At 41.1% G+C, this 21,824-nt stretch overlaps 1 protein-coding gene across 6 annotated transcripts in view; it reads right to left on the minus strand.

The window, feature by feature from the left end:
- Positions 1 to 21,824, minus strand: part of STIM1 (stromal interaction molecule 1) — a 167,998-nt gene that overhangs the window by 29,313 nt on the left and 116,861 nt on the right. For all 6 annotated transcript variants that reach the window (XM_004683156.2, XM_004683155.2, XM_012725370.1 and 3 more), the window contains exons 4-5: positions 11,459 to 11,570; positions 6,911 to 7,026 (exon numbers count right to left, since the gene is read on the minus strand). In XM_004683156.2, coding sequence (XP_004683213.1) covers positions 6,911 to 7,026; positions 11,459 to 11,570 — 228 coding nt within the window. The remainder of the gene's footprint in view (positions 1 to 6,910; positions 7,027 to 11,458; positions 11,571 to 21,824) is intronic.

Raw genomic sequence — 21,824 nt, forward strand, 5'->3', positions numbered from 1 at the left:
GGGAAGGGAAGTGCACGGGATTTTGGTGATAGCACACGGGTGACATGGTGATGGGAAACCCGCGGGGATTACAATTGAGATGGGGAAAAAAGGTACAAAATGATGAAAAAATAAACTGTTATATTAAAAAAAAATGTGTCATTGCACATAATACTAAAGAGAGAAAATGTGCAACTGTAAATGAAAGGAGCCCAAGGTATTTTGCAAATACTCTCATGAACATATCCAGTAGGTAATTAAGTTACAAAGTTTGAGGAAATGGGAACAACTAGAAAATCAGATGTGAAAATTGTCGGATCCTGTCATGGACCCCTTATATTCCTAAGGAAATCTGTGGGTAGTTAATTGTATGTGTCACCTTGACTAGGCTAAGGGATGCCCAGAGAGCTGGTAAACTTTATGAGTGTATCTGCGAGGGCATCTTCAGGTTAGTATTTGTATTGGTACGCTGAGTAAAGAAGATTGTCTTCACCCAAGCTAGTGGACACCATCCAATCAGCCTTGGGTCACTGTGGGCCTGAACAGAACCATCAGGCAGAGGAAGGGCTCATTTGCTCTCTCAGCCTGCATTATGCCATCAGTATCCTCCTGCCCTCTTACATCAGTGCTCTTGAGTCTTGGGTCTTGAGACTCACACTAGGATTTATACCATTTGTCTTCTGGCTCTCTGACTTTGGGCTGGACTTGCACCATCAGCTCCCATGGGTCTCAGACATTTGAATTGAAGGAATGAATTACCTACTAGTTTTCCTCATTCTCTAGTTTGGATATGGCACACTGTAGGTCTACTTGTCCTCCATTATTGCATATTCCTATAGAAAACCTCCATATATATATATCCCATTGGTTCTGTTTCTCTGGAGAACTCTGACCAATACATAATCTATAAACCACTGTGTCAGAAGAAGGGAAAATAGGGAAATCAAGAATCTAATCTAGGGCCCTCCCGGGTGGCTCAACAGGCTAATATGTAGCACTATAAAGCTAGCCACTGTGACGTGAGTTCAATCCCTGGCCAGGAGGTGACACACATCGCACAGCAGATCTCTTCTGACCCACCCACTGCTCCCCTCAGCAGTGTACTTCATCAATTTGCCTGTTCTGTTCCCTACTCTCTCTCTCTCTCTGATGAATCCTCTCACACCCCACACCTCTAGCCTGTACCCCACTTCTTGTATGCATAAATAAATCTTTTTTTAAAGTACTTAATCTATGCCTTAGTGTTGATGTACTTCTTCCCACCATAACCCCATTCCCACTTTTCAATTCCTACTACCTTCCATTCTACAGTCCAAAGGAATCCTTCCATTATTGCTCTTCTGAACTAGGTGTCTCTGATCAGTCCACTCTTTTGGATAGGTAAACATGGGTTATGTCTTGCTATCTTGGAAACTGGCTAATGTTGTTTTCCAGTTTTCATGTCAGTCATCTCCTGGTGACTATAAATCCTCAGGACCAGGGTACAAGACATATTTAGCTCTGTGACCCCCATACTTACTACAGATTCTGTCAGAGTAGATACTCAGCAAAAGCAGAGAGAAAACAGGAAGGAGGGGAGAAGGATTTAGCAGAACAGGGGGTTACAATAAAAAGTGTGTGTGGAGGGAAAATACCAGCTCCTGAGGACAAGAGCCTAGCCAGCCATCCTGCACTGCTCCTCACAAGCTCAGGCTCAGATTCTAGCTCAAACCCAGAGGCCATAGCCAGAGCAGAGTGACCCTAGAGGTTTCAAGAGAGCAGATGTGTCTAGTAGGTGACAGAGATAACCCAAGGAAGCTAGCTGGGACCAGAGAGCCAAGAGTGGCAAAATTCCCAGCATGAGTGCTGCAAATAGATTTTGGCAAAATTAGGTCAACCATTAACATAATCAGGCCTGAGACAAGGGGAGGAAGGTGTAGAAAAATGAGTTGCTGACATGTTAACAGAGTCAGGGATAATGGTGAGAATTTCCAGGGCCCCAGTTAGTATAAAATGAATCTTTAATAATTATCACTTTCTAGAATCCCTTCTCCCTTTTTCACCCTTTCACCTTGAGCATGGAACACCTTTACCCTGGAACACCTTGACCCTGGTGTTTCTGGTAGAAACAAATATTCAACCCTACTGCCAAAATGTGTGATAGGAATTTCTTTTGTCATTTATATAGTCTGTACTGAGATATCTGTACAACCTGTAAGAATTGTCCCTGAGGCCTTCTCTTTTAGCTATCTTGCCTATTTAGACAAGCTCCTAGATACAGGCCCTATTCCCATCTCCACTCAGCCCTGTAGCTTGCAGAGGCTTAGCCTCCTGTGCAATTCTAGCATATGTCTCCTGTCACGTACACCTTGCTGGACCTTATAAGAATGCTAATGACAGATGAGCTGTTTCTATCCTCGAGGAGTTCCAGTTTAAAGGACAACAGATTAGGAACAGATGGGTATAATGAGCAGGTACAAGGGCTGTGAGTTCCTTCTGTAAAAGAGTAAGGGGAGCTAAAGAGAAGATTTGAGCATGTCTGGAAAGAGGCTGGAAGCCTTCCATCCTGGAGAAGCTTGAAGAATGAACTGGAACATAACAAGAAAGAGAAAAAGGGTAAGGATATTGCTGCCAGGTCCCAACACAAGCTTTCCAGAAAGGCAGCCACTCCTGCTTACTAGTGAGATTTCCCTACTATCTGAATTACTGAAGAAGAAGGAAAAAAGGTGCAATCTATTCTTTTTCTCTCCACATTTGTCCCCAGTCGCAACAAATCCTCGGACCTCTCTCTATACCCTCCCTAATAATCTTGATAAAAGCACAACAGCTACACTAGCCTCTAGCCCAGGGCTCCCCACAGTAGGCATATACTCAAGTGGTAACTAACCACTTATGTAGGGGATATTAGGGCACAGAGATACAGAGGAATGTGCTTAAGGCTGCAAAGCTACTAAGTGATAAAGATGCTTTATTTCAGAGTTGGTACTCTCAGTATCTTTTTTTCCTTTAACAGAAACAGACAGTGGGATATTATGGTAGAGAAAAGCACTGAATGTAAGTTAAAGACCTAGGTTTGAGTCACAGCTCAGCCAATTAAAAGTTGAATGACCTCTAAGCATTCACTTCATCTCTAAACCTAGTTTCTCTGAGAAATTATCTGTAAATGAGAAAAGGCCCCGGCTCTGCTGCCACTGTGAGTCACCAGCTTAGCCTCAAACAGAACACTCTTTAAGCCTGTGTCTCCTAGCACCCCTGACACCTGACTGACGAAACTGTCAGGAGAGCCCCAGATGGGCCTGTGAGCCTTAGCCATCTCTGCAGGGTGGAAATGACTGAAGGACCACATGCTGCTCGGTGGCCAGATGGGAAGGCACGAGGTGTCTTCTACAATCCAAAAATGAACCCTGAGCTGATCTGTACTAAACCAGAGTGATCCCACTTCCCCTTCCTGAGCTCTGTGGCTGCTGTGGGCAGATGCATTCTACTCACTCAGCAGACCCTCCTAGATACTGAACAACAAACTTTTGGTTTGAGATTTCTCAAGCTGCAGACCAATAGCAGCACTTCGTTAAGCCAAGGTAGCACGCTGGCAGCTATGAATGACCCAGGCTCTCTAGGACATGCATCTGCCTCATGCCTCACAGTGAGGTTGCCCATGCAACCTCAGAAACTCACCTAGATACAAAACACAGGTCGGGGGCAACTCAGGTCATCATTCTAAGTTTTCAACCGGGACCAGCACTGAATTTGGGATTTTAGTCTATGTTCAGCTGGGAACACAGTCAAGAGGGACATAGATCAGAGGATTCTCAGCAGGCCCCACCAGCACAATCCCAGCCTTACTGGAGTCTCATGACAAGCTTCCTAGTGTTTTCCTCAGATTCCAACTGGCAATTTTCATTTTTTTTATAACAAGCATCAGCAGGGAAGCATAAGAAAAATATTTGCCATTAGGATTGCTGCTGGATTCCAAAATCCTAGCTGGCAGAATACACAGAGCTTTATCAGAGTCCTACATGGAGAGAGCAGGTAAGAGACCGGCTCTAAATCAGTTTTACAGAGGAGGAAACCTAAGTGTAGGCTGAAGGATTAAATGGTCAAAGGGAATTTGGTAAGGCATAGGCCAAGCATGGAATTCCTAGCAACACATGCTACAGACAGTATCTCCCACCTCTCACACAGGACCTTTATCAACCAAAAGGTCTCTCCCCAAAATATCAAGAAATGTTGCAAGTGAAAGGAATCATAAGGATCCATTAGCTCAGATGTCTCACGACACAAACAGAAAACACCACTCTAAGAAAAGTGACCTAGACAAGGGCATGCATTCAGTGGCAATTTTGAAAAGATACCAAGCAGCTTCCCCTAACTCTATGAGGAGGACTCTAAATAGAAGTCTAAAATCAAATTGTATATGTTTTGTTGTTGTTGCTATCACTGATGTCATTGAGATATAATTCACTTTCCCTAAAATTCACTCTTTTAAGATGTACAATTCAGTGGCTTTAGCACATTCCCCAGGTTGTGCAACCATCAGCGCAATTCATCTTAGAAATTACCATTACCCCCAAGAAGAAAGTCTGTATCCATTAACAATCACTCCCATAGCTCTAAATCAGTTTTACAGAAAATGCCATCTACTTTCTGCCTCTAGTCTGTATATTTCATATAAATGTATCATATAACATGGGCTGCTGTGTTTGACTTCTTCATTTAGCATTTTCCCAAGGTTCTTGTGTTACAGTATGTATCAGAATGTCACTCCTGTTTATAACTGATGAATATTCCATTGTGTGGCTATATCACATTTATTTTTCCATTTGTTAGTTGGTAGACATTTGGGTTGTTTCCATCTTTTGGTTTTCTGCATAATCCTGCTATCAATATGTGTGACAGATGTCCTTGTTTGAGTATCTGTCTTCAATTCTTTAAGTACATTTCTACATGTGCAATTACCAAGACATACAGTAAGTCTGTTTAATATTTTGAAGAATAACCAGTAGCTGATCCATTTTCCATTATCACTAGAAGGATAGACACGGTTTTAATTTCTCCATACCCTTGCCAAGACTTGTTATTTTCTGGTTTTTGTTTCTTCATTTATGTTTGTTTCTTTTTTTTTTTTTAAGATTTATTTATTTATGCATACAGAACTGGGGTACAGGCCAGAGGTTCAGGGGCGGCAAGAGCCTTCACCAGAGACAGAGTAGGAAGTAGAACAGGCAGGCTGATGAAGTACACTGCTGAGGGGAGCAGCGGGTAGGTCAGGAGAGGTCTGCCACGCCATGTGGTCTCCTCCGGGGCAGGCGGGAATCGAACTCATGTGGAAGTGGCATTAGCTTCTCAGTGCTGTGCTTTAGCCCACTGCGCCACCAGGGAGGGCCCATTTATGTTTGTTTCTCTTGAAGTTATCCGACTAGGTACGAAGTGTCTTCTTACCTCTAGTGCCCCTGTTCTGTCTAGCTGAGAAGCAAAGGTTTCTGCTCACCTCTGGCCCCCACCCACTTAGGGCAGGTTATGCAGCCTATCGGCCATATGAAATGGCCATATGAAATGGGCCTTGGAGAAATACCTTGCATTGGGTATCAGTTTAACCTGCTCTACTCAGATCCCTCTTGCTGACTCTGACCTTCTAGACCCTCTAAGATATACCTGGGATTCTGGATCCCATACTCTCCAGCCATAGCTGACTTTTCCAGATAGAATTCTTGCCCACTCTAATTGCAGTTTCTAATTCATCCTTTCAGATATGGTAAATCCTACTGTAATACAGAACACATAACAGCTGTAAAAGTTAGGCTACTTTTGCATAGACTCTCCTTTGTTGCCTCCCAAGAATGGGAAGCTCCAGATGATAATGGCGTGTTCATTATCTTCAGTTTTTAACAAATATGCCATTCTGGTTGAGCGTATGAGTAATGTAGGCTATGCATGGATGGAGGCAGCAAGATGAAAAATCTCTATACTTGATTCAAAACTACTCGAAAAAATAAAGTCTACTTTTAAAAAGGGGGGTGGAGGACAGGCCCACCTGTATTGAGCCACCAATGCGGACACTTACCAAGTCCAATGCACACACAGTGAAAGGTTATGCTGCCTCTAACCCTACCTGCCAGCTGTTTTTTTGCACTGGTACTTGGCTCTGTAGCAATCTACTGCTGGAATCCTCACCAGATGCCCAGAGCTCCCAATGGGAGTAGGTCCTAAGAGTCTCTAAGGTCATTTTTCTAAGCAGTCCTATTTTTTTGCCCTTAGTTCACAATAAGAAAGAATGGTAGCATCAACTGTTCCAACCTTGCAAATCATTAGAGATAGAATTCTTTCAACTAGTCTCCAGCTGAAAGACCATCCTTCTTTAGGTCTGAGTGAATCTATTGCTTCATGAAAGCCCTCTTAGTCCTTCTCTTTGGTTATCCAAGGAAACAAGATGTTCAGCAATCAGTCCATACTCTCTGCATGCCCACAGCAAGAGCAAGGAATAGTAACGACATTCAGTGCATTATAGGTTGTTACTCCTCAGCGTATGACTCACATCTCAGTCTTTGTATTTCTGCTCAGATTGTTTCCTCCACCTTGCAGGCCCACCCCTACAACCTCTGTGGAATAAAGACCTACCCATGCTTAAAGGCAATGGTCACATTCCACCTCTTTTACAGAATGCCTTCTCTACCCCTCCTCTTGACCTCAGAAGCACTGAACATTCTGGAACATTCATTTTAAACTATGAGGGGAAAATGAGATTCATGCAGGTCTTCCTACAGGGTCCAGCACAGAAGTAACATAAAGTTGATAAGTCCCCAATGGAGTTAATGAATGAATATTGTGATCTGGCTGAACTAGATGCATGGGTATTCCACTCAACAGCAGTGGAAAAGTGGGAGCACCCAGCCTAAACACCCAACAACCTTGGGTTCCCTGGCACAACCACGGGCCTTGTCTCCACAAAACTCACAGAGAGGAGGCCCAAAGAGCACTGTATCCAGGGCCTTCAGCTGCAGTTTCTGCCGATGGCTCCGGTCTGTCATCTTCAGCACAGTCCCTGTCATGGTGGTGTTGGTTACAGCTAGCCTGTTGAGGCAAAGAGTTTGGAATCAGTTTTCCTTCCAGTAAAGTCGGAAGGATCCTGGTAGGATTACTCACCTCCTCCAGAAACAGTTCCCTAACTTTTAGCTCTCAGTGATTGTTCCCTTGCATGCTTTAGAACATAGATCTATCCTTGCAACTCTCAACAGAAAGTTTGCAGGGACACGTAACATTTACCAAAAATTAGACTGCCCTTCTCATGTCCACCTATTGTCTAAGGATTATCTAACTAACCATTCCCATATATTTTCTGTCATGCTTCTCCTTCCAGAAATGATCTGCTACACATCTGTGCCCATACTCTTACCATCTGTAAATGCGTTCTCAGGTCTAGCCCAAGTGAAAACGTCGCAATACACAACCCAGTGATTTTGGGTGGGGACCACTGAATTATCCTAATCCTAACCTGCTGTCATTAAATATAAAACTTGTGATGACAAAAAAATACATTAACCATTTTAACTGGTAATCACTTAGTCATTTTAACTGATTTCAATTAATCATATTAACTGGTATTCGAGTCACTACAAACATACTCCCAATCAAATCACTGTAATTTTTTTATTGCCTTCAACCAAGTAGCTCTATTAAGTGTGTATAAACAAGAAAATGACCTAGGGGAAAACAGCACTTTCTCCTCTGCTAGAACACAGTGGGCATAGGAGAGGGTTCTTAAGATACAAAATGTTGAAATATTACTGGCCTGGGTCCTTCAATGGTGCATTTACTACTACATTAGTCTGTGAGGTTGGTGTTCTTTTCCTGATACATAGCCTTGCTGAGCACATTAAGCACTCTAAGAGTCAAGATAGCCTCCTGAAATGTGTGAAGGAAAATGATCTGGAAAAAAAGAAAGCCAAGGGAAAAGATATTTGGGTTCAACTGAAGCAGCAGGCTTTACCCAGAGAAGTGCTTTGTGAGAACCCGTGGATAGGAGCCTGAGCTGCTGAGTCCTATCTCCTGTAGATTCACAGCATGGCAGGTGAATCTACAGAAATAAATAACAAAAAACCTCAGTTCTATTAGTTCCACTTTACAAATAAGAAAACTGAGACTTCGATTTGAGTAACTTTTCCAAAGTCACATAGCAAGTAAGCAGCAAAGTCAGGAAATAAACTCAAACCTCCTGGGTTCTCCCCCATTATGCTATGCTGTGTTGTGAGGGGTCAAGAACCACTTCTACTTCATTCCACACTCCATGAACTGAGGCCTCCATGATTCCTGCTGTTACTAAGGTGTCACAGTTCAGCTTCCTCTATAACTGTGCCCATCCTGACTGGAAAGGATCTTAGCTGTAGTGTTTGTCATAAGAGTTAGGGCCAAGAGAACCAAGGACCTGGAATATTTCTCACTCTATGCTTTTCCATTTTGATCCAAGTGACAGCTATTCCTCAAGATGTAATGGTGCAAGTGTTCACAGGACAAAACTACTATTTCCATAGATAATGATAAATAAATATAAGTCCCACAGCTTCATGGTCAATTTTCTATTCAGTGTCTCTGCCATTCAACACAGAGTTCTTCAAGACTCAGGTAAAGTGCAATGTACCTCTCTGTCCTTGGGGAGCAGAGGAAGACATGGCACATGACAGGTACTTGGTAAAATTTGATTAAAAATTCTTAAACTGAATATTGCCAGGAAAAGTATCTTCAACTACATGGGGCAAGAGGAAGATGCATTGAAAAAAACAGGGCACTCAGAACTTGGGAGGCCTGGATGCAAATCCCAGTTCAATCATTTACCAAGTTAGATAAATCATAAAATATTTGAGACTCAGCTTCCTCATCAAAAAGTTGGAATAATAATTCCTTTTTCAGGAATTCTCCTGCACTGCTGGTGGGAATGCAAACTAGTACAACCACTATGGAAAACTGTTTGAAGGTTCCCCAAACTGCTAAACATGGAGCTTCTCTATGACCCAGCAATCCCACTCCTAGGTATCTACCCAAAAGACCCAAAAACACTGATTCAAAAAGATACCTGCACCCCCATGTTTATTGCTGCTTTATTCATAATTTCAAAGACATGGAAACAGCCCAAATGCCCAACAATGGATGGCTGGATTAAAAAGATGTGGTACATATACACAATGGAATATTACTCAGCAACCAAAAAAAAAACACATGTCTTTTGCAGCAACATGGATGGAACTGGAAATGATCATGCTTAGTGAAATAAGCCACAAAAAAGGAAAAACACCAGATGGTTTCTCTCATATCAGGAATATAACAGAACAGGCGAGAAAATAATGATAATGATGGAGCCCTCCCTGGTGGTGCAGCGGGTTAAAGCACAGCACTGAGAATCTAAAGACGCTTCCACATGAGTTCGATTCCCGCCTGCCCCGGAGGTGACCAGATGGTGTGGCAGACCTCTCTTGACCCGCCCGCTGCTCCCCTCAGCAGTTTACTTCGTCGATCTGCCTGTTCTGTTCCCCACTCTGTCTCTGGTGAAGCCTCTCCCCGACCCTGAGCCTCCGGCCTGTATCCCAGTTCTGTATGCACAAATACATAAATCTTTAAAAAATAATAATAATAATGATAATGATGAACAGCTATATACCAGAGACATTTTGTGGGGGTGGAATGGAGAATGGATCAAAAACAGTGGGGGAAGGGAAATGCACTGGACTATGGTGAGGGCACATGGGTGATTTGGTGATGGGAAACCCAAGGGGATTGCAACTGAGATGGAAAAATGCACAAAAATAATAAACTATTATAAAATTAATAAAAAAGAATGGCAAAGGGATGAAGTATTTGTGCTTTGAGCTCTTCAAGAGATGTGGAAATATTCTGAATGGCTAACTAACACTTGAACCATGACAAGTAAAACAAAGGGACTGAATGTTTATGTGTAAATATTTAATTTGCATGAAGTTAGATAATATTTAAATAGCTACCTTAGCTGTTGGCTACTATGTTGTACTGTGAAGCTACTTATGTAAGACACGCTTTTGCTTAAGGTGGGAAATACTAAAGAGCGGGAAGAGGTAACACTAGTTTACACTTTTGTTAGTGCTCTGGAGACACAGAATCTCCTCCTGTAGGTTTTGTTACCACACTACACCCACCACCAGAATACCCATAGTCCTTCACCAGACTCCATAAAAGAAAATAAATAATAATAATAATAATAATAATTCCTTTTTCCCAGAACTGTGAGACTCTTCCAAGAACTGAAACACTGGATGGAGAATACTCTATATAGAGATGTACAAACAGAAAGATAATTGTTCTCTCCAGAGTAGGGAGAAGCTGTGAAGAGGCTATAAAAGGAGGAAACAGTCAGATAAGCTAAGCCTGGACAGCACTGCCCTATAGCTCTGTAGCTGGAAATTACAAATGTGTGGACATTTGAATAGCTTCACTTTACCTTTTCCCCTTTGCTCAAGCTCACAACCAGATGCACCTACATAATAAGATGACAGATTATACATAACTAGCACTTACCAGACGAAGGGGCAGGTTGTTGGTATCTTTATTCCCAGAACCCAGTACAAGTGCTTGGCACACAACAGGTACCCAGTAAATGTTTGTTGACTGAGTAAGTAAATGGATTAATGATTGAATAGCATAAGGGACTAATCTGCCATAATAAGAAGTCCAGGTAGTACTCCATCTCCTCCCCATCCCACCCCAAGTCTTTGTAAAGGGGGCAGAACTAAGATACAATAGATGCTGGAAAAGTTATTACAGAAAGAAAGCTGCAGACCAATGGCAACCTGTCCCAATCTCTGTCCTATTACTTTAGCATTGATAAACTATATGGATAATTTAGGAGAGGTTAAAAGAACCTGTAAGCTCCCGGGCAATAAAAGAGACAGCTATTGGGGAGACAGTGTAAGAAAAAAAAAAAAAAAAACACCACAGGCCTTGAAGTCTTCCCAGTACAGATCTAGGTTCAAATCACAGTTTTGCCTCTCACTAGCCATGTGAACCTGGAAAATTAGTCAGTTTCATCACCCATATAAAATAATACCTACCTTACAGGACTGATATAAGAACTAATTCGAGTAGAGTGTCTGGCATGTATTAGGCACTCAATAAATGGCAGCTATTAGTGCTATTCCCAGGATTGATAGGAATATTAATTTAAAAAATAAATGTGAAGCATGGGTGACTTGGTGATGGGAAACCTGCGGGGATTACAATTGAGATGGAAAAAAAATGTACAAAATGATGTAAAAATAAACTTTTGTAATAAAAAAAGGAAAAAAAATTATAGTTACTTTTAATTCATGGAAAAAAAAAATAGATGTGAAGTACCCATGTGCCTAGTAAGAGCACAACAGCTACTAAGAGAAGAGCAGAGGGCCGCCATGAAAAGGGTGGGAGTTCACTGAACTAACCAGAGCAACCCAAAGACAGTCCATTCCCTGCACCCTTAAGTGAAAGAACCCAGTCTCCTCCTGACCTTGGCATGGCATGGCCACTGAGCTGCAGCTTCCGGAAGGTCTCCTCATACTGCGGCAGCTCCACATAAGTGATCAGCCACTGCACCACCTCGTCCACGGTCCAGTTGTACACTGTGGGAAGAGACAAGCAAAGCAATGACTCCAGAATGCCCAGCACTGCTTGTTCTCATCGTCAGTCAAGTTGAACTTAACATTTACCACACATTTATGTGTCTGACATTTCTCTCTCTTTCTCTTTCTTCCTCATTACATTTCAAGTGTGAAAGAAGTATATTCTACATGATGCTATTTGTATGACATGCGCCAGTGATTAATAGTAGATTAATGGTTGGATGGAGCCAGAACTGAGGAGTAGAATTAACTGAGGGAGGAGCACAAAGGGATGTTTAAAGGTGATGGAAATGTTCATATGTGGTAGTTCGTGAAAGTGGTAGTTACATAGGTAATACACTAATCAAAACTTATCAAACTATACATTTAAAAATATGTGTATTTTCTTTTATGTAAATTATACCTTAATAAGTTTGATTTTAAGATTTTTTTAAAGATTTATTTATTTATACATACAGAACTGGGGTACAGGCCAGAGGTGCAGGGTGATGAGAGGATTCACCAGAGACAGAGTGGGGAGCAGAACAGGCAGATTGACAAAGTACACTGCTGAGGGGAGCAGCGGGTGGGTCAGGAGAGGTCTGCCTTGCCATGTGGTCACCTCCGGGGCAGGCGGGAATTGAACTCATGCTGCAGTGGCTTTAGCTTCTCAGTGCTGTGCTTTAACCCGCTGTGCCACCAGGCAGGGCCCTTAAGATCTTTTTTTGAAGATGTGTGCACAGTTAAGAACCAAATAGCCATTCAACCAACTAGCTTTCACAACTGGCTCGCTTAGTGCAAGCCCTCAGAAAATTAGTCCCAGGCCAGTGGAAGAGATTAAAAATTTTATATTTTAGCAGAACATGGACTCAGTTTAAGAACTATACAGAGAGCACACAGAGAGAACAAATAAATGCCTCGGAATCCAGGGGCAGAGATGATGATGAACTAGAACATAAAACCTTAGGAGGAGTTCATCTTAAAAATCTCAGGTGCATGCAGGAAGAAGTACCTGACAAAGAATGAAGCCAGATGCAAAGAAAAGATATATAAATAAATTTAATGTGTCTAGAATACAGAATATATGGAGAGTAATGGCAAAAGAAAGTTGAAGTCATGCCATGAAGGTCTTGATGGCCAAGCTAAGACAGCTACTAGTATTGTCTTGGGATGGGTCTGACCTGCTTCTCTGGTCAGTTTTCTAAGGTCCAACACTTTTCAGGGCAGAATCTATAGACCTCACCTCTCCTTACTGTAACTGTGTGCTTGGTGTACTGCATCTTGGTACAGAACATGTTGGGCACCTTGTACTCATCCTGTTTTATATTAATAATATGGCTAACTATCGCTGTGCTGTCTAAGAAGTAGTCACCACAGATGGCTATTTAAATTTAAAATTAAATTCATTTAAAATTTAGTTCCTCAATTCCATTAGCCACATTTCAGGTATCCAACAGCTGGATGTGACTGGTAGCTACCGTATTTGGCAGCACAAATTATAGACTCCTTCATCATTTCAGAAAGTTCTACTGAATCAAAATGGTCAAGATAATTTACTTTGAAATTATTTAAATTTCATGTTTTTATTTTTACTATAACCTAAATATAAAAACCAAAAGTATACTCTGGATTCTCTAGGTATATGAATACCTAGAGTACCTGTGTTTGTTTTGATAAATAAGTGTGCTAACAACAAATAATTATGATAGAAGACATTTGCCTGAAGCTTTAGGGCATAGACATTTAGGCATTTTAATACAAAAGAGCCTACTATCAAAACTGGTCTTTATACAAAATACATTTTCAGAACTTCAATCCATATTTTCAAGGCAAACTTACCCCCATTATAACACATCAACTATGAAACCAAGTGATCGCTATTGTGATCTGCTGATAACAATACAGAGGACCTGGATCATTTTTGACACAAAGCATCCACTTCCCCTTAGTGGTAACAGTACTCTGAGTTTGTATTAAGAGAATCCCCCCTCGGACCCTCCCTGGGGGCGCAGCGGGTTAAAGCACTGCACTGAGAAGCTAAAGCCACTGCAGCATGAGTTCAATTCCTGCCTGCCCCGGAGGTGACCACATGGCGTGGCAGACCTCTCCTGACCCGCCCGCTGCTCCTCTCAGCAGTGTACTTCGTAGATCTGCTTGTTCTGCTCCCCGCTCTGTCTCTGGTGAAGCCTCTCGCCACCCCTAAGCCTCTGTCCTGTACCCCAGTTCTATATGTACAAATAAATAAATCTTTAAAAAAAAAAAAAAGAGAGAGAATCTCCCCCTCTTTTGTTCTCAGCCAATATGCTTCAGGTAAACTTATTCCTAAACTAGGAGTAGAGTAAGCCAAGCTAAGTCCCCGGTAAATTCCATCTTCCATCTTCATGTATACAGTGCATGGTTCAGAGGTAAGCACATAACACAAGACAGGAAATTAAACTACAGGATTTCTGTTTTAATTTCAATTCCTTTGCCCATTGTTTGAATTACAGGATTTTTGTTTGATCTATAGGGGATGGATTTGCTCTTTTAGTATTCTGGTATCTGGGATGAAATGACTGAATTATAATAGTAAAAATAACAATAATAATACTAACAGAAGTCATCATTTCATAGCACTCACTCTATGATAGGTACTTTTCCAAGCATCTCACATTAACTCACTGTTCTTCATAATTACCATGTGAAGGATCTACTTCACTTTATTCCTATTTTACAGAAAGGTTACATAACTTTCCCAAAGTTACCCAGTTAGGAATTGGTAAATCAATATTTTGGGCATTAGCAATCTAGTTCTAAGTAGTATATATGTGCATGTATGTGTGCACATGTGTGGACACGTGTGTTTGTATCTATAACCTCCTGAAGTCTGAGACATCATCCTTTAAACAACACTATTCATGATTTTTCAGTTTTGTGCAACTAGTAAATTTCCTTTTTTGCTTGTATCAAATAGAAAAGATTTTCTGTCATAACAGGAGTCAATTCTAACTGAAATAATTACTGAGTGATCATTCACAACACAGTGAATCACATCATCACCATATGTGGCCCACTCTAGTTAATTATTCGTCAATATCATAATGTGATTTTAGATGAACAAACATACAAATAATGCTTTATAAAAATTCTAACATTTGAGTGATATTTAGACGCATAGAAACAAAAAGTAGCTCCATAACTTGTCAAGAGTCAATAGCAAAGGAATAGAAGTTTGAATCCAGTGAAGATCAAATGGCATCATGAGATGTTCTATAAATCAGAGCTTCATGGTAGCTTGAATAGAGAAAAATGGTGGGAGGATGAGTCAGCAGAGGCACCCAATCAGGCACCCAGTCACATTGAGCCAAAATATGTCTGGGAACAGCTGAGTTTCAGCGAAAAGACATCATTTCACTGGACCTGAAGTTTGTTTTAATTTGATAAAGAAATCATTTTTGTTCATATTTACATACAACTCTAATATAGTAACTCACTTTATGTCTATACATATTTAAATTACATTTTACTAAAGCTAAATTAAGTCAGCATTGCAGGTCCCAGATAAAATACTTCCCTACAAGAATTTGAACATTCCTCAAGTTTGAAAATGACTGTTATGTGCAGCAAAAAGACACTTTTGAAGTTGAATGAAATGGTAAGATTCGTCTTAAGATTAATTTTAGTGTTCATACCCTTACTAAAAGCTGCCTTTCATTAAAATGCTGTCTAACTGTCCTTTTCATCTTTGCTCACCCACTGTTTCTCAGTTGTGCTTCATACACACTGGTATCAATAAAAAAATTTTCATTTCTAAATGAGAAATTCCAAAAACAATCTCATCGTCGGCCTCCATAAAACAGCAATCTCCTTAAGCAAATACATACTCATGTGGATGTTAACTTCTGAAATCTTGTCAAAACACAGGGATTCCTCTCATAGGCACACCTCAGATATTAGGTTGTTTCTGTCACTGTCATATTCGCTAGAGAAGGGGGAAGGCTGGGCCACTTCCCTTCATTCTCCCATTGCCCTCATAGTTAATCCCAGCATAAGGGATGTAGCAAGCATTCAGAAAGGCACTGAATGAAACAAAGTTGAAAATAAAAGTGATTCAATCTTTTGTGCTCAAGAAGATGCTGGAGTTCAAGAGGGAAGTTCTGAATCCAAAAGACTCAGAGTTCAATGAGACTAGTTACACAGGCGATAAAAAGGAAAGATGGCCCTCCCTAGTGGCGCAGCGGGTTAAAGCACAGCACTGAGAATCTAAAGCCGCTTCCTCATGAGTTCGATTCCCGCCTGCCCCAGAGGTGACCACATGGCGTGGCAGACCTCTCCTAACCCGCCCGCTGCTCCCCTCAGCAGTGTATTTCGTTGATCTGCCTGTTCTGCACTCCACTCTGTCTCTGGTGAATTCTCTCACCCTCCACATCTCTGGCCTGTATCCCAGTTCTGTATGCACAAATAAAATCTTTTAAAAAAAAAAGCATTTTTAAAAGGAAAGATACCTGGGGAAGTATGAGACAAGTATGGAACACTCAGAGCACATCCTAGAGAACAAGATTATGGAGGGTTAGGTGAAATGTACCTAGTTGGTGCTTGGTTAAATTTCTAATTCCTAGTCTGGAATGTACGGAAAGAAGAGAGGAAATCAATTTCCAAGAGATAGTTTTAAATTCTATGGCTTAGGAAAGACAAGGTAATAGACTTCGAATAAAAGAAGTTCTGCAAAAAGTAGAATATATTATTCACTAGTCCCGAAAAGGAGTACATATATATGTATATCAATTTCTTGTTGAAGCCACGGGAGCATGACACAGAGATATGAGGCAAACAGACAAGTGCTAACCTGCACAGTGCACAGAACAACACACTCTTGCTGCTAAGGGAGTTATTTCAATCTCATCCAACACAAAGGGGCCTTTTACTTGAGATGTGGAATGGAAAGAAGGTCACTGTTGTGCTGCTAGAGAGGCCTGAGGCCAGCGGGTGCAAAAGTTTTTTGTCTCCTGGGAAGGTGCCCTGATACAAGTCTGAGCAGAGACCCTTGTTATGCTGGACCTCCTCTACCCACATTCTACACTGCAGTGGAGGCAGGCAGGAAGACACCAAAATTTCTCAAGCTCTGTACCCCTGACATTTTGGATAAGATAATTCTTTATTGTAGTGGGCTGCCTTACGCATTAGAGGTTGTTTAACAACATCACTGATATTCAGGTGCCAGTAGAATGCTGCAAGACAGGACAATCAAAATGTCTACAGATATTGCCAAAATTTCCCTGGGGAACAAACTACCCCTAACTTGGAACTACTGCTCTAAACACTACACTAGGTGAGGCTGAAGGCATCAGCAGATCACTATGCTCCAGTGAACTCTGAGCATAGTTGGCACCCACATAACTAAGCCATAGCGGGAAAGGATAACCAATGACTTCAGTATGTCAGGTCAAATCTCAAAGGAGGTATTGCCTGGTTTCTATGTTCTAGAGATTGTTCTGTTACCTAGGCAGGTGCCCTACATTGGTGGAGGCTTGTGTTGTCCAACCAGAGTGAGCTGCATCCTAGACAGGTATCAGTGCCCTGACCTGAAGATCTCACTGAACAGTCAAGTAGAGAAATCAGAGTCCCTTGTCCCTAGGCTGAAGTTCCTGAAAGTTAAAAGTCTTTTTTTACTTTCTTATTCCAAAAAAGAAAGTGGGAAGAAGCCCTGGGCCAAGTGAGGAAGAAGACAACAGCAAGGACAAAGGGTTGTAGCCATCATAAACAGAAAACAGAGTTTGGCACAGGGAGCTCAAACATTCGAACATTGCTCAGGTGGCTCATGTCCAGGTCCAGGAAGGTATGCCAGGAGGGACCATCACAAACACACAAGTCTCTCATCACTCCAAGTCAGTCCATGTGGCCTCCCAGGAGAGCAAAGACTACACACCTGTGGAAAATGACCACACACAATACTATACATAATCAGAAAAAGCCAACCCCTGGCGTTTTCTGCAACTAACAGTGCATCATAAGACAAAGGCACAAGTGACTAACTTTGCGGTCTCCAACCTTTATATTTATTTTTTTCTGGCCATATCTGTTACATATCTGAAGCACAATAAATGAATATGTTCATAAATTAGACTCAAATGTATTATTAGGTCTGCTATAAAACATACATAAAATTTGAAAAATGAGGTCAAAATAATTGCAATATAAATACAAGCTCTGGTGTCTCCATATGCATCTCAGAGACTAATCCAGCATAGTGCACAGAATGCCACTGGAAATCACCAGATTAACAGTATAGTTCTTCCAATGTGAAAGACCCGAACTTCACAGTTCACCCTGAAGGCTGCCTCACTTGGAGCAGCAACTTCTACTTATTCATCCTTACTTGGAGCAGCAACTTCTACTTATTCATCCTGAACATTACACTCATACTTCTAGATCTTTGCTATTTCCAGAAAAGCTTCTTTCCCTCTTCTTGGCTGGTAAACACCAACTCACCCTTAAAACTCTGTTCTACCTCTTCACTTATTAAAGCTCTTTGAAGCCAATTTTATAAATGTGATTGGACCATTATATGGTCCCCAATTTCTAACATAGAGTTAGATAGTATAAGTACCTTGTAAATAGATGCAAGAATCTATATAAATGAATGAATACATAAATGGTAATTTATGGTTTCTGGATCACTTATATATCCATCAATATTACCACTATTTCTCACTGACAGCATCATTCTTCCTCACAGACATCTTATGAAAGTAAAAGGGGGAAGTATTAAAAAAGAAAAAAGTGGCTCTCCCTGGTGGCACAGCAGGTTAAAAGCATAGCACTAAGAAGCTAAAGCCACTTCCTTCCACATGAGTTTGATCCCCGCCTGCCCCAGAGGTGATCCACATGGCACAGCAGACCTCTCCTGACCTGCCTGCTGCTCCCCTCAGCAGTGTACTTCGACAGTCTGCCTGTTCTGCTCCCTACTCTGTCTCTGGTGAATTCTCTCACTGCCCCTGCACCTCTGACCTGTACCTCAGTTTTGTATGCACAAATAAATAAATCTCTAAAAAAGAAAAAAAAAAACATCAACAGCCTCAGAAACTGATGTTCAGTTGGTTTCTCATAGCTGAGAGTAAAGATATATGTTGGCCTCCATACTATGTTTTGTAGATAGAAAGTAGTATTTTCCATTTGGGAAAGATCTTGAAAAATGAATGAATCCTCCTGTTTTATTCTGAGATAAACACACACACAGAGAGAAAAATGATTTAGTGCTGCCAAGTCCATGGGCATTTTAGAACTCTGGGTTATTATTATAGAGCATATGTGTAAAAGCACTAAATTTGATGCTAAAAGACCTTTATTTTTATTCTATCTGCCATGGATAGGTTGGCTAACTCACTTTAATAATCCTGAACCTGAATTTCTCTTTCTATAAAATATCTGTCCAGTCATTGAGTAGCTGAGAACAGAGCAGTGATCAAGATGAAGTCCTACCCCCATGAAGCTTGCAATCTAGCAATACCTATTTCCTAGAGTGTTGAATTAAATCAATTGATATTTTTGAAAATGCCTATTACTTAATATAAACTCAGTAGTAATTATTTTTTCATATCTTTAGTCAACAAGGGGTGAATGTTGAGGGATAGTCAGAATCTAGGTGACCAAGATATAGGCCACTTGGCCCTCTCTGGTGATACAGGGGTTAAAGTCTCAGTACTATCAAGATATCCTCAGCCACTATGGCATGAGTTCCATCCCCAGCCAGGGAGGTGACCCACATGGTACAGCAGACCTCTCCTGTCCTGTCCACTGCTCCGTCAGCAGTGTGTTTCAGTAGATCTGCCTGATGTGCTGCCCATTCAGTCTCTAGTGTCTTCTCACCGTCTAAACCTCTGGCCTACACCCCACTTCTTGTATGCATAAATAAATCGTTTAAGAGAGAGAGAGAGGCCTACCAGGAGAAAGAGACATGGGAAAATACACAGAACTATGAGATAGGGGGTGGGCTCAGAGAACACTGACTATTTGTCTAAAGTCCAAGGACGTGGAAAGTAAGGCATTGCTGAGTTCAAAAGGTAAAAGTCTTTAAAAGCAGTTGACATCAAGTTCTAAAATCATTTACTCATCAGGGGAAAAGTATTTATTGAGCACTTACTGTTTGTAACATTCTCGAACCTATGAATATAATATTATACAAAACAGAGTTATAGATCCTTGACACTTACATTCTGGGAGACAGAGACAAACTAACACACTATAAACAATAATTACATGTTGTGTAGTGATTAGTATGATGAAGAAACACAAAGGATGGTAAGTAAATAAAGGACAGTACTCTATCAGATCAAATCAGAAAAGGAGTCTCTGATGGTGATATTTGAGCAAAAAATGAAGATGTGAGTCATGTGGAAACTTGGAAGAAGGGTATTCCAGCAGATGGAAGAGTAAAGTATTACTCCCTAGCACCTGAACTTCAGTGATACTTCCAGGGATATGCTAGGACAGATCCTTGGCTTGGTCAATCCTTTTGTTTCCAGGGACAGCATATAGTAAGAAATGGGTTCCTGAATCAGTATCTCTTTCTCCACATGGGCTGGTGGTAACTTCAACCTTAGAGCTCATTTTTGTGATTTCCAATCCACAACACAAAGGAACTATGTCTAGCAGGAAGGTTACCAAGGCCTTCTCTGACTCTCCTTCCACAGCTGTTGGTCAGTCAGTTAGGAAAAGCAGGTGCCTTGGTTTGAATTCAGGATTTGCCACTTAGTAGATATAAGATCATGGGGAAGTTAGTTAGCATTTTTATCACCTATAAAGTAGTAAGAATCAGAGTCCTCATGTCATTAAGACTGTAATAAGATATGGGAAGCTGTTAACTAATCAAATATTAGCTAATATTATTACTATCAAATATTAATCAAATATTAGCTAATATTATTACTATCACTACTCATTTATCATTCATTTACCAAGTTTTCACTGGCTTCTCAGGCAGGATCTAGGTGATTTAATAGGTACAGGGGTCTACATGACCTCCATCATCAAGGGCGCTCTTCTAGAGAAGGAGACATACAAGAAAATAAGTAACTATAAAACAGTGTGTACCCTAAGGGTTGTATAGGATGATGTGGAAGCACAGAGAGAGGAGTGACTGCCAAAATGAGTCAGAAAAGGTATCACAAAACCCAGCTAATGTGGCTACCCTGGCTAGATAGCAGCACTCCAAACACCCACAGAATCTCAACAAAGTGCCCCTCCCTAAAGATAGCGTGTAGCCTTCACCAAGGCTTGTTTCTCTGAGTAGTTTCCTTCTAGCTCTCACTAGAAGCTTTTCATCTGCACCTAGAGTGAGTCAGAGAACTTAGTTTTCTAATATGATGTCATTATCAAGCCCTGACCCATCTGTGCAGAAAAAATCTGACCCTTAGGCCTACAAGTCATGTGACAAGCCCTGTAGGCTACTTGACAAAAATCAGTTGTGGCTAGGGCAACAGGACATACTATTAAAAATCACCCTTAGAGCAACTACATGACTAGCAGAAAAGCAGTTAGAGAAAGACTACCAGCATTGCTTCAGAGTAGTAAGAGAATCTAGGTTGGAAGGTTCAGTGAACCTAGTAAGTCATACCAGATCACACAAAGGGCCAAAGACAAACTTCTGTCTTCTACATCCCTACTCTTGGACCAAGAGCAACTCTAAATGTTTAAGAAACATACAGAATTACATAAGATAACACCCTCAAGCAGTCTGGTGAGGGGGAAGGGAGGATATATGAGTACATAGGAATACACTTTAACATTTTTAGCACTACCTTTATTAGTCCGAATTCCATTTAAGAATACTTCTTCCGCCCAGAAATTTGGTGCCCTAGGATATCTGTTTCACTATTAAAAAGAAAGAAATGGGGAATCACTGAAAAATGTAAGCAGAGACATGTGAGATACTTATTTTAGAAAGACCTCTCTGGAACCAATTGAAGTAGAACTAGGCTGAGCCAGAAGAACAGTATGAAAGCATCTAAGCAAAAGATGATTAAGCTGAAACTTCACTTCAGGCCAAGATGAACTAACAGGGATGGAATTTATCCTCCCTCCTCAAGTAATCAAAAAAAAAAAAAAGGGAGAGAAAGAAAATATATAAAACAATAGTTTTCAAGACCCTAAACATCAGCCTACATTGGAGAGTGATTCTTGAGAGATGGGGACAAAATGAGGCAAGTCATACAATTGCCCCAGCTTACAATCTTGAATGGACTTCCAGGCCACAGTGCAGAGTGGAACTAAGGCTGAGAGAGAAGAAACAGAAATGCA

Source organism: Condylura cristata, unplaced genomic scaffold (assembly GCF_000260355.1).
Source record: "Condylura cristata isolate star-nosed mole 26May11 unplaced genomic scaffold, ConCri1.0 scaffold00015, whole genome shotgun sequence".
NCBI classification, from domain to species: domain Eukaryota; kingdom Metazoa; phylum Chordata; class Mammalia; order Eulipotyphla; family Talpidae; genus Condylura; species Condylura cristata.